Source organism: Bos indicus x Bos taurus, chromosome 19 (genome assembly GCF_003369695.1).
Source record: "Bos indicus x Bos taurus breed Angus x Brahman F1 hybrid chromosome 19, Bos_hybrid_MaternalHap_v2.0, whole genome shotgun sequence".
Classification (NCBI taxonomy): Eukaryota; Metazoa; Chordata; class Mammalia; order Artiodactyla; family Bovidae; genus Bos; species Bos indicus x Bos taurus.
Window position 1 is genome coordinate 14,781,142 of NC_040094.1, and position 13,533 is coordinate 14,794,674.

Genomic DNA, 13,533 nt, shown 5'->3' on the forward strand with positions numbered 1-13,533 from the left:
CACCCGCGACGGGGCTTCGACGGCCGGGGCGGGGACTGGGCGGAGGCGGCGGGCGCGCGGCCCGCTCGCGCCTGCGCCGCCCGCAGGGAGCGCGCACGCAAAGCTCGGGCGCGCGCACGGCTGGCGTTTCCTCGGCGCGGAGGAGGGGGAACGCGCTGAGGTGAGGCACGAGGTGCTCCGGGGAGCTTGTCCGCCGGCCGTGAGCCCCACTCGCGGGACTAGGTGGGAGGCGGGGACCGCGAGGGGCGGCCAGTTTGCGGGCGGGCTGCGGGCCCCGGCGGCGTCAGGGGCGAGAGGGGCAGGCGGGCGGGCGTGAGGCACGGGCCACGCCGCGCGGTGGGGGAGGGCGCCGCGGGCCGGGACTGAGCCCTGGGGCCGCGCCCCGCCCCCTGAACGGTCCGCTGGGTCCCCGCCTCGGCATTCCTGTCGCTGCTGTGGCGGAGCGCGAAATCCCGTTGTTAACAAAGGACTGACGTGACCCCTTGTTTTCAGATAGGCCTTCCAAGTAGACATTTCGTATCTATAGAGCTGAGGTTGTCTGAGTCTCCAGTAAAATGACGCCCAAGATCATATAATTAATGAGGGACCAAGTGAGGCTTCGAATCTTGTCTGCGAATCTCTTCCAAGTCTGCCCCTGTCCTCTGCTTCACGCACCTTGCCTCCTCTTCCCAGTAACTTCTTGGACTTTGGCAAATGTTAACTTGGAGGTAGCAGCCACCCTTTCGTGAATGTTAGCGTCAGAAATGTCTCCAGTGAGAAGAATGGAGTGGAGAAAGAATATTCTGTTTACTGCAATATTGTGCTTACAACATGGAGCGTTTATGAGGCTATACACATCCTTTAGTTGACTATCTCTATTAATCTCTGTTGTGACGCTGCTGTTCACTAACTGTAAGATATTGTGCAAATAATCTTTCAGGGCTTCTTTCCCTCCTTGAAAAAGCTCCATGCCTCAGAAGATTGTAAGGATTCACAGATAATCCACATACAGTGGTGCCACAGTGTCTAGCTTAAGAGAAAACTTCAATAAATGTTCACTATTTGTGGCCCAGACAGTAAAGAATCTAGCTGCAATGCAGGAGACCCGGGTTCAGTCCCTGGGTGGGGAAGGTCCGGTGGAGAAGAGAATGGCAACCCACTCCAGTATTCCTGCCTGGAAAATCCCATGGACAGAGTAACCTGGTGGGCTACAGGCAGAGTCGCAGAGTCGGACATGACTGAGCAACTAACACGTTATTTTGTTACTGAGTGCATAATACTTCTTACTGAACTCGTGTTTCTTCAAACTCATTTTTTCTGGTCTAGAGCAGAGGGAGAACCACTCCGACTCATCCTGAAAAAGACAAGTTCATTGACAGTGTTATCTGAGCTTTGTATACACTTAATGATGACTTATTCTAAGCTAAAACTGTTAGGTGAAAAAAGTCACTGTCGGAGAAATAAAGATAAATTAACCTTTTTGTAGAACTAATACTTATTTGTCCATTGTTGTTGTTTAGTTACTAAGTCGTGGCAGAGTTGAACCCATATCTCTGACATTAGCAGGCAGATTCTTAACCATTGAGCCACCTGGGAAGCCCTCATTTGTCCACTACATTTGTGTTTATTGAATTCTTTCTGCTTGGCAATATGCACCAAGTACTTTAAGACATACAAATTTGTTATTTAATGTGGTCCCTGCTTTCGTTAGTTTAGAAGTGGGAAAAATATGCATTCAGAAGTAATTCTTACAAAGGAGAATGTAAACAATGCTGAAGAAAACAGAGAGAGAGAGAGAGAGAGAGAGAGAGAGAGAGAGAGAGAAGGCTATGGGAGATTAGAAAGGGGGGATTTTTTTTTTTTGGGTTAGTGTGAAATAGGAGTTCATTTATGTCTTCAGACTCTGTGGGAGAGGGAGAGGGTGGGATGATTTGGGAGAATGGCATTGAAACATGTATAATATCACATAAGAAACGAATGGCCAGTCCAGGTTCGATGCAGGATACAGGATGCTTGGGGCTGGTGCACTGAGATGACCCAGAGGGATGGTACGGGGACAGAAGTGGGAGGGGGGTTCAGGATGGGGAACAGGTGTACACCCATGGCAGATTCATGGCAAAACCAATACAATATTGTAAAGTAATTAGCCTCCAATTAAAATACATAAATTTATTTTAAAAAATGTGACTTGGTATATTGTACATACCTACTTCCCTAGAGGTCCAATGGCTAAGACTCTGCGCTCCCAATACAGGGAGCCCAGGTTCAATCCCTAGTCAGGGAGCTAGATCCTACAGGCCTCAACTAAGACCTAACACAATCAAATAAATACAGGAAAAAAAAATTTGTTCAAATAATAAATTAGTGAACAAAATGTATGTTGTAATAGATAGGATTCCTAAGTTTTCTAGTAATAGAAGTTCATTCAGATTAAAGTATTATTGGAAAGATAGAGAAATGAGGGGAAAAAAAAAGCTTAAACAGTTAGGCCACCCCTGGGGATGGGAATCTTGAAGGGCCAGATCTCATGGACCAGATTCTTTAGCTAGTGAATGACTGAGCTCCAACTACCCTCTGTCCTTGTGTATCTTACTCAATATTCAGGTTTCTGTAAGACCAGATTGGATTGCTTTAGCTGCTGTGGAGGTGGAGGATAGAGTATTGTGATTCACAATCCCACCAAAGCCTTAGGAGATGTGGGAGAGTCAGTTTTCCAAAGGATGGAGGGCTAAGGAGAGAAGTGATACCAGGCAGAGAAAATCAGTTGTTGTTTATTAGAACTGTGTAGCCTTTATAGAGGACTTAGTATGGGCCAGGTACTATGGTATATTATTTATCTGGCTCTTGATATTTAACCCTCAACAGCTCTAGGAAGTAGGTATGATTGTAGCATATCCATTTTACAGAGGAGGAAACGAGCTTATAGAGATAAAATAATTTGCTTAGCCTTAACAAAACTAGGATGTACAACTGAGTACACAGCATTATTTTCTCTTTATCTTGTCCCTTTGTTTTTTTTTTTTATCTTGTCCCTTTGAATTATTTCCTTATCCAGGTGCCACTTCTGTTTGTTCACAAGGAGCGGTCATCAGCTTTGGTGTTGGCAAGTTGTGAAATCTCCTTGAAGCAACTCAGATTAAAGAAGATCAAAGCAACAGAGTCTTTGCCAACTAGGGAATGGACCGATTGGGTTCCTTTAGCAGTAAGTACTGTGGGAACAAGTCCCAGGTTAATATTCATAGTAAACTAAAGTGGAAGTTGATCAAAGAAGAAAAATAAGTACTTTGAAGTTAAAGCCATGTGAATCTGATCCTAAAAGAATAAGAATATCAAATCAAAATAAAATCAACCAATACTACTGATTGCCCACTGAACTCTTGACACAAACATATCACCCTAGGTCTTATAAGAAAACTGAGCTCAAATGGACCGTGCATAGTATGATTAACCCATAGTTCAACTGAAAAAAGCAGTTGGAATTTAGCTTTAGAACCAATAACATATTTCAGGTGCCTTGGTAAGAAAGAATGTCAGTGGTAGAATAAAGAAAATGCTCCTGCCCTCTGTTTTTAGCAGAATTTGTATTCTCAGAGTAAGCTACAGTGTAATAACAGTGCAGAGAATTATGGAGTATGTGTGAAATAAATCCAGGCAGCCATAACTGTGGAGGGAAAAAATTATTACTTTTTCTCTGATTCTGAAGATAAGATATTTGGCAGAAATAGAAATCCACTGTTAGATGTTAGTAGCGTCCCAATGAGAGGAATTAGAAAGGCACATTTGGAGTGTAGACTGTTCAGCGATTTCTTAAGGGGAAATCTAATTTGCTCACTCATCACACTCCCTCTATAAATTTAGGACAGAATGGAGTTTTCAGGCACATCTAGTTTAAATCTCATTTTATATACAAAGAGAACCTAAATGAATTATCCCCATGCTGGGAGTGTAAATTGAAACCAGTCTACCTTTTAAAAATAATTTTTAAATTTTAAAAATAATTTATAAACTAAACTTTAAAAATTTGACTTGGAAATAATTTCAAACTCATAGGAAAGTTGGAAGGATAGTACAAAGAATCCCCATATACCTTTTGTAAACCTTTTACCTTATTTGCATATATTATCTCTAAATACACACATTTACTTACATAAGTATGTATATATAAGTAGACATACTCCATTTTTTTTTTCCCCAGAATCATTTGAGGCTAAGGGACATACGTCATGGCTTTACCCTCAAGTAGTTTAGTGTTTATTTCCTAAGACTAGAGATATTCTGTTCTAACCTCACTGACTCGATAGACGTGAGTCTGAGTGAACTCCGGGAGTTGGTGATGGACAGGGAGGCCTGGCGTGCTGCGATTCATGGGGTCACAAAGAGTCGGACACTACTGAGGGACTGAACTGAACTGAACTGAACCTTAGAGTTACCAACTTTTGTAAAATAACGTTGATAACATATTTTTCTCTAACCCACCATCTGTATTCCAGTTTTGTCAGCTGACTCAGTAATGTCTTTTATGGTGTTTTTTTTTCCCCTTCCTTCCCATACAGGATACAGTCAGAGGTCATGTCTTGCATTAAGTTTAACTCCTTTAAACTGAAACATTTTCACAGTCTTTGTCTTTAGTGACTGACACTTTTGGGGAATCAGGCCTTTTCCTCCGTTTTTAAAAATAGAGGTGTCTCATTTTGGGTTTGTCTGGTCTTGCTCTGCCCCTCATTAGTGATGTTAATTTTGAAAATGCAGTCAAGGTGTACATTTAAGTTCTTCACTGTATAATTTTTTTTTCTCTTACGTATAATAAGCAACTCGTAAGGAGACACTTTCTCAGACCATAAAATATTTTGTTCCTCGTCAGAATTTCTCCCTAGTTAGCATCCATTGATGATTTTTGCATTTACTATGATGGTTACAAAATGATTTTTTCCCCAGACCCCAGCACTTCAGCACTATTAGTTAGCATTTTATTGTAGTCAAGAGACTTCTTGTTTCACTTATTTAAGTATGGATATGAATTGCTGCTTTTTCAATGATTTATAGTTCATTATCATACTTAGTTATTTTGGTTCTCAGATTGTCCGAATTTGACTGCTGTGAGTCCCGTCAAGGTGTCTCCTGCAGCCTTGTGACTTGTCCCCAGCCTCCATCACTTTTTTGAGCATCTCCTTACTTTTTGGTATGGCTCCGCGTTCCAGGTGCATCTTACCTCCTATCACCCAGCTCTGAAATTAGCCACTTCTGTGAGGAGTCCTTGGTCCTTTTAGAGAGGAATGACATTAGAAACCAAGATCTGGTCATTGCTTATTGCTGCTAGAGTGTGTTGGCATCTTGGCTTTTTTGGCCCACAGAGCTCAGAAATATATGTGTGTATAAGCTATAAACATAAATACCAATATATATATTCACATATACATGTATATACCTATAGGTAACACTTTTTAAGAAATCATGAGTTCACATTGATACCTCCAGTTTATCATTATAGGTTTTTTCCTTATTTTGTGTCCTTTCATCAGTGAAAACCCTGGCTCCCAAAACTTCAGCATATTTGCTCAGTCTTTTAATACATCCAAAAGTATTTCAGAATTGCTTTGTGAGTACCACTACATAAAGCAGACCTACTTCAACAAATTCAGGGTTTGTTTACAATTCTCTGCATCACCCAGTACTGAAGGTCTGTTGTTAAATATTCATAAATTACTTGGATTTGTTCTTTTTTTTCCCTTTCTCATTGTGGTTACAGTGTTCTTTTGAAATACTTTTGGGTTTATCTGTTCGTTCTGCTTTCAGTTTTTCCTTTCCATATTTACTGATTTTATTTTTTAATTTGTAGAACATAAATATATTTCCAAAAGTCAAAACTATGGAGATTTTTTATATATATACATAATTGTTACTCCTTATGTCTCTTCCACTCCATTCCATTCCCTCATTCAGCCCTTCATAAGTTTCCAGCTTCACTGTTTTCTAGTTTATCTGTCCTTTATTTCTTTTCACAAAGACAAATAGGCATGTATATATATATATTTTTTAATTTATTTATTTTTAATTGGAAGCTAATTGCTTTACAGTGGAGCGTTGGTTTCTGTCATACATCAGCATGAATCAGCCATAGGTATACATATGTCCCCTCCCTCTTGAACCTTCCTCCCATCCCATCACACCCCCCTCTAGGTTGTCACAGAGCACCAGTTTGAGCTCGCTGTGTTGTATAGCAACTTCCCATTAGCTATCTGCTTTACATATGGTAATGTATATATTTCAGTGCTACATTCTCAATTCATCCCACCCTCTCCTGCATCCATAAGTCTGTTGTCTATGTCTGAGTCTCTATTCTTACCCTGCAAATAGGTTCATTGGTACCATTTTTCTAGATTTCATGTATATGCATTAATACACAATATTTGTTTTTCCGTTTATGACTGACTTCACTGTTTGTAATAGGTTCTTAGTTTCATCTGCCTCACTAGAACTGACTCAAATTTGTTCCTTTTTATGGCCGAGTAACATTCCATTGTATATATGTACCACAACTTCTTTATCCATTTATCTGTCCATGGACATCTGGGTTGCTTCTGTGCTGTCTGTTGTAAATAGTGCTTCAGTGAGCATTGGGGTTCATGAAATGAATATATTTTTGTTTTTCCTAATTTCTTACTGTAAAGATAACATACTATGTATCTTTGCACCTTTTTTTTTCCTTCCCCATTTAATAGTATCTCCTGGAAATACTATATTACTTTATGGAGTTTTTTTTTAATAGTTGCATATACTACTCCATTATGTGGATATACTGTAGTTTGATCAACTTCTGTCCAGTGCTTGGACATCAATATAGTTTTTTGCAGTTACAATTAATATTCTAATGCATAACCTTGTATTGTTGGAGGTATATATTCAGGTAAATTTTTAGAAGTGGAATTCTTGTGTCCAAAGATAAATGGATATTTAGATACTGCTAAATTCCCTTATAAAGGAGTTGTGCCTTTTTGCATTTCCATAGGCAATATATGAAGATGCCTATTTCCCCACAGCTTGTTGAGAAACTATATTATCAAGCTTTTGAATTTTTGACAGTCTGATGGGTGAGAACTTTCTGTAGATTGCTCTTATTGTGAGTGAAGTTGAATGTCTTTTCATGTTTAAGGTTCATATTCATCTTTCTTAATTATGTCTTCATGACTTTCAAAATAGGATTTTTGGTTCTTTTTTTTCCCTCTCAGTTTTTTTTTTTAATTAATTATTGTGGCTGAGCTGGGTTTTTGTTGCTTTTCTTAGGCTTTCTCTAGTTGCAGCAAGTGCAGGCGACTCTTTGTTGTGGTGTGCAGACTTCTCATTGCCGTGGTTCTTTTGTTGCAGAGCACAGGCTCTGGAAGTACATGGGTTTCCAGTAGTGTGCCCAGTAGTTGTGGCGCATGGAATCTTCCTGGCCTAGGGATCAAACCCATGACCTCTGCGTTGGCAGGCAGATTCTTATCAACTGTGCCACCCGGGAAGTTCCTTTCTCTCAGTTTTTAAAGGTTCTTTCTATGTTAAGGGTGTTAGCCCTTTGTCTATGATATGTTTACAAGTATTTTCTTCTAGTTTATTTGCTTTCTGTATTATGATTTTTTTTTTTTTGCCAAAAAGATTTTTATTTTGTCTATGTAGTCAAATTTATTATTCCTTTATTGCCTCTGGATTTTGAATGATTGTTTAAAAAAAGTCTTTCCTTCCTCCTAGGTTACAGAAAAGTTCTGGATCCTTTGTGAGGGATAGTTTGGCTATATATATCAGAAACCTTCTACATACTTAACAGTTGTAGCTGTAGGAAAATAGAAATCCTGAGGAACAAAATGTGAAATGTTATATACTAGGTTGGTGCAAACATAGTTGCAGTTTTGGACCGTGAATTTTAAATCATTATAGCTAGGCTCAAAGTTATAGGAAACATTGCAATCAACATATTTTTGCCAACAAGAAATAAGTTTATTCTTACAATGTAAAAATCCATATTTCAGGATTCAACAAACTCTTAGAAAGCATTTTCTGCCTCCTGCTGGTTATGAAAACATTTTCCCTGCAAAAAGTTGTCAAGATTCTTGAAGAAGTGGTAGTCAGTTGGCAGGAGGTCAGGTGAATATGGCAGATGAGGCAAAACTTCGTAGCCCAATTCGTCCAACTTTTGAAGCCTTGGTTGTGCGATGTGCAGTCAGGCATTGTCATGAAGAAGAATTGGGTCTTTTCTGTTGACCAATACCGGGCATTTTAGTTTCTGGTGCGTTTCATCGGTAAACTGAGCATACTTCTCAGATGTAATGGTTTTGCTGAGATTCAGAAAGCTGTAGTAGATGAGACTGGCAGCAGACCACCAAACAGTGACCATGACCTTTTTTGGTGGGAGTTTGGCTTTGGGAAGTGCTTTGGAGCTTCTTGGTCCAGCCACTGAACTGGTTGTTACTGGGTGTCGTATACAATCCACTTTTCGTTGCATGTCATAGTCTAATCAAGAAGTGGTTCATTGTTGCGTAGAATAAGAGAAGACTGCCGAGGTCCAGCCCGGGCTGATCCAGGGAGTTTGAAGGGGAAACAGCGTCAGCGATTACGCTGGCTTTATTTAAATATTCATCAGAGATATAAAGAGTAATAGAATGAGGATAGCTCAGTAGGAAAATTCAACGGAGAAAAGAGGCTGAGTAGCTTGGTTTACGCGGAAAATCAATATAACCTGTGACATCAAGTTAGCTCTGACCACGGAGGCCGCAGGCGCCCTCTCGAATAGCAGAAGGTGCCCCACCTTAGGCACCTTCTTGAGTGGGTCTTAGAAGCCCAGGCAAATAAATGGTCGCAGAGGACCTCCGCACTCCAGATGGAAACTTCAGCCAGAGGTTGAGAGAAAGAATGACATGGGGAGACCAAGCTTCAGTGAGCAAGGCCCGTAGCTTTATTTTCAACAGGGGCTTTTATATCCTAAGCTGTACATAGAGGATAATAGGGGGTGTGAAATCATGCAAAGTCAGCAGTCTCTGATCCTTATCAAAACCAGGGTTTCTTTCCTGCAAATTTATCGTATACAAATGGTTTAGGTGATTTACATCATCTTTTGGCCAGAAGGCCTATTAACATTTTATGACTCTGATAAAGGTTTGTCAACCGTGAGACTTATTTTCTCTAAGAGTAATTATTTTGAAGTTTGGCGCCATCCTCTGAAGGTGTTAGATAAAGTTGCATTCCTATAGGGCAGAGGTGCAGTGGGCTTACAACAAAGGAAAGAATTTATTACCTTAAGGGTCTAAAGTTGCTAGCACCAAGGCCACTACTTATTTTTTCTACATACCAAGTATATTAATTAATACACATTCAAGGATACAATACAGGGGATGTGGAAGCTTGGCAGCAAGCATTGGCTCATCAATGAAATCTTTTACTAGTTTTATTGTGACAGTTTCTATCTCTCTGAGAGGCTCTAAGCTATTTGAATATCTTAAGCTTCCCTTGCCTCTCGCGGCTGGGAGACTGTAAACAATCGTATGCATAGCTGTAGGAGTCCGGGTAAACTTGTCAGGTGAGTTAGAGAGCTATCTGAGGGGTTTGGATTTAAACACTCCTAATGCCCAGGAACTTTATTAACTGGAGCTGTAAGTTAACTCTTTATCAGAGAGAGAGAGATGGTGGTGGGGGACAGCCCCCAGTAATGTCAGAGGTGACAGCACAAAACAGTAAAGTAGGCAGACTCTGGTTTTTGGGGGTAGATGCTTGAGAATATCCAGGGGGACTCCTGAGGCTCGATCCCGCCTTTGCGTATGCCATGCCTCCTTCCTCATGACCTTTGCCACGGGCGGAGCTCCTCACGCCGGCAGAAGACAACACTTCAAAATGATGATTTTTTTTAAAATTTCAGTCAGTTCATGAGGCACACACTCATCAAACTTTTTCACCTTTCCAATTTGCTTCAAATGCCAGCGACCGTAGAGTGGTCGACATTGGGTTCTTCAGCAGCTTCTTGTATAGTTGTAAGAGGATCAACTTCAGTGATGGCTCTCAATTGGTTGTTGGCTTCCGATAGCCAGCCACTATGCTCCTCATCTTCAAGCCTCTTGTTTCCTTTGCAGAACTTCTTGAACCACCACTGCACTGTATGTTCATTAGCACTTCCTGGGCCAAATGTGTTGTTGATGTTGTGCGTTGTCTCTGCTGCTTTACGAACCATTTTGAACTTGAATTAAAAAAATCACTTGAATTTGCTTTTTTGTCTATTATTTCTATAGTCTAAAATAAATATAAAATAAATAGCAAGTATTAAGTCATTAGCAAAAAAACATAAAGCAAGAAATGTGCATTAAAATGTTGTATAACATAACCACATTTAAGAATTATTCTAATATCAAATGGCAAGCTTCAATAGCGCAAAACTGTAGCTACTTTTGCACCAACCTAACGTACAGGAACATTGACTTCAGCATTTTTTATAATAGTGAAAAATTGGAAACAACATAAATGCCCAGCAGCAGGGAACTGGTTAGACTAGTGGTTCTCAATCTTATGAGACTCAGTGTTTGATTTTTATGTTTTTAAAGCCTCTTTTACTATTTGGAAATGAAATGCATAGATAACATATCTATGCCCATGATTTCAAAGAAATAAAAATAATGCCCTACCTATACTATAAAGGATAAATGAAGTAATATATAATAATGTAATTTATAACAAAATAATACCTATCTCCATATGTTTAGTCATTACAGTGGAAGACATAATGCCTTAGTAGTCAGATGCTTCTATTCATATGTTGAATCACTGTGCATATTACAACTACAAATGCACAGTGATTCATGTGTGTTGCATTGGTGATTCAGAAATACCACAACTTAAGTGTTAGTAAAATTCTGAACAAAACAAGATAAAATCTCCTCTTGAAGTAATGCAGCTGCCTTCCTGGAAAATTCAGCACATGTTAGAACTATCAGGAACATTTTGTCTTATGTGTAATTAGGTTTCAGGTCATGTAATTATGAATAAGTTTTCACCTACTTGAACATCTGGTGGGACATTTGAAAGTTGTGCAGTGGACAGGCCAGTTCTGTGGTGTGTAGTAATGTCTTGAGTGCTGTAGGATGTCTAGCATCCCTGGTCCCTGCTGCTAAGTGCAGTAGTGCTCCCTAGTCATCATGGCAACAGGAAGGCATCTCCTCAGATTTACACAGTGCTTTCCTAGGAGGCAGCTGAAAACCACTAGGTTAGGAAATTGATATACTGGAATATTATTCATCCATTAAAAAGAATGGGGGAGCTTTGTGTGTACCGTCATGATAGATGTTGAGTATATATTGTCAAGTGGAAAAAAAAACAGGCTATAAAACATCATGTGTGGTATCTCACGTTTGTTAAATATATACACACACATAAAAGGAAGAAGGGCTGGAAATCAGCATGGTAATAGAGGGTGACATTCTTTTATTGTCTAAAATCTTTATAAGTTGGATTATTTTTTGTAAAACAATTACTTCTTGACATAAAAGTTTAAAACCTATTTAGGTCAGTTATTGGTCAATTTTTTTGTTGTTATCGTTGAAGAAAGTTTGAAAAAAGAAAAACGTATCATTAAAAGGATGTGAGAAGGTAATTTGATAAAAATTGACATTTAATATAAAATCATTTTTGTTTTAAATGGGAGAAATGGGATAGTTTCTGTTCCAGATATTTACTTTGAAGCTATGGCCAGAAAGATTACCTTTCTTTCCTGTCACCTTTCTACAGGTCTTCATTTAGAAAAAAAAGAATAATAATCACCACTTAAAGGAGGGAAAGGTGCCTTGAAGAGTGTTTCTTGGATTTTAGGGAGAAGCATTCTATTACAGAATGTGAGAAATGTCTGCCTCAGGCCAAACAGATTAAATCCCTTCTCTACCTTCAAGCCTGTGTTCTTAGATTCCTGTGGATCACAGAGAACAACTCTGCTGTGTTGCCCTGACTCGAGAGTGGCAGTTTGGGGCAGCCAGGGACACACATGTATGCATTTTTATAACTTTAGACCTTAGAGTTTGGGTTGTACTCCTTGCCTTGGTATTTCAGAGATAGCACTGTCATTGGAACTGGAGGAAGGTCTGCTCTGCTCTCTGCTTACTATGGGAGAAAGGGAGGGAGCTGTCCTAGGTTTAACTCCCAACTCAGGTATAAATTAGTACATCCCAAGGTGTATAGTTAAAGAGTTTTTGCTCCCAACTTTTTATTATGAAAAATTTCAAACTTGTAAAGAATTTGAAACAACAGTACAGTGATTACTTGTAGCCCATTACCCAGATACAGCAGTTATTAACATTTTGTCAGATGGGCTTTATCTGTAACTGTATATGTGTTAGGTAGGTAGGTGACATTATTTTCCCATGGGAAAATAAATTGTGGGCACTATGAGACTTCCAGTTAAAACTTGTGTTTGTTTCTCTGCAGGTGCCATATCTACTTAAATGCTTGAAATAGTAGGTACTATAGGAAGGAACAAAGCTGCCCTGAAATAAAAAGGAACATCATTTTTGTGTTTTCCTATTTGGAATGAGCTCATCTTATCTCCATGAACTTTTCAGCACAGTGTATTACCTTGTGTAATCATTTGCAGATTTCTAGCTTCTGGTGCTGAAGATAGTCATACGGTGTTTAAAAGCTAGTAATTTTTCTTTATGTTCTAGGTGATCCCTCTGATAAGCCACCTTGCCGAGGCTGCTCCTCCTACCTCATGGAGCCTTATATCAAGTGTGCAGAATGTGGTCCACCTCCTTTTTTCCTCTGCTTACAGGTAACTCATTAAGGGAAGGCTTGCCTAGTTTTATAGGCATAGTAAATTCAGTGATGACTGTCAGTTGCTCAGAAGGACCGTACGTAGTTAAATCTATTTTTTCTAGTCAGTCTTTAATTATCCATTTTACCAGTGAAAAATTGGAGAAGAGAGCAAGATGGATGAGATAGTCTGTTGAATATTCCACTTCCTCCTGTATCAACCTAATGCTGTTTTTGCCAGTAGATTTCAAGTATTGGAACTACAGGAAACAGAATTGGAGGATTATTCCTTTTGATACCTCCTGTGACACTGTTTTTTATCTTATTGAAGAGTGATGTTTGGGCAGGTGACAAAGGAACAAAGTGTTCTGTCGATGATGATAGTAATAGCAGTACTGATAAGTGCTTACTCTGTGCCAGGCTCTGTTTTGAGTACTTTGCGTGAATTAACTTTTAAATCATCACTGCAGCCCTAGGAAGTAGTAATGATTAGTACTCCTATTTTACAGAGGAAACTTGGCCAAAGAGAGGTTAAATAGTTGCTTCAGGGTCACACAGCAAATACCATATTTTATCAGATCCAGAATGCTATTGATTAAAAGAAACATCCCAATTTCAGAGATGTTAAAGTGTAAAAATGGCTAATGGAAGTTGTAATATAGTTTTTATTATAAGACGAATCCACATTTCAGAGTTTGAAAACATGACCAAGTGTATCTTAGAATTGCTGAAATACACTAAGAGCAAGGATTCAATTTTAGACAGTCTGCTTCCAGGGCTTATGCTTTTCTAAAAGGAAGA

General features: G+C 39.4%; 1 protein-coding gene across 4 annotated transcripts in view; it reads left to right on the top strand.

Annotated features, from left to right (window-relative positions):
- Nucleotides 1-76: 76 nt before the first annotated feature.
- The window catches only part of TADA2A (transcriptional adaptor 2A), a 46,235-nt gene continuing 32,778 nt past the window's right edge, over nucleotides 77-13,533 (top strand). For 2 of the 4 annotated variants that reach the window (XM_027516916.1, XM_027516919.1), the window contains exons 1-3: nucleotides 77-160; nucleotides 3,035-3,181; nucleotides 12,645-12,751. In XM_027516916.1, the coding sequence (XP_027372717.1) occupies nucleotides 3,157-3,181; nucleotides 12,645-12,751 (132 nt within the window). In that variant the 5' untranslated portion in view covers nucleotides 77-160; nucleotides 3,035-3,156. Of the gene's footprint in view, nucleotides 223-3,034; nucleotides 3,182-12,644; nucleotides 12,752-13,533 lie in introns of all 4 variants that reach the window. The other 2 variants (XM_027516918.1, XM_027516917.1) reach the window with 2 other exon arrangements.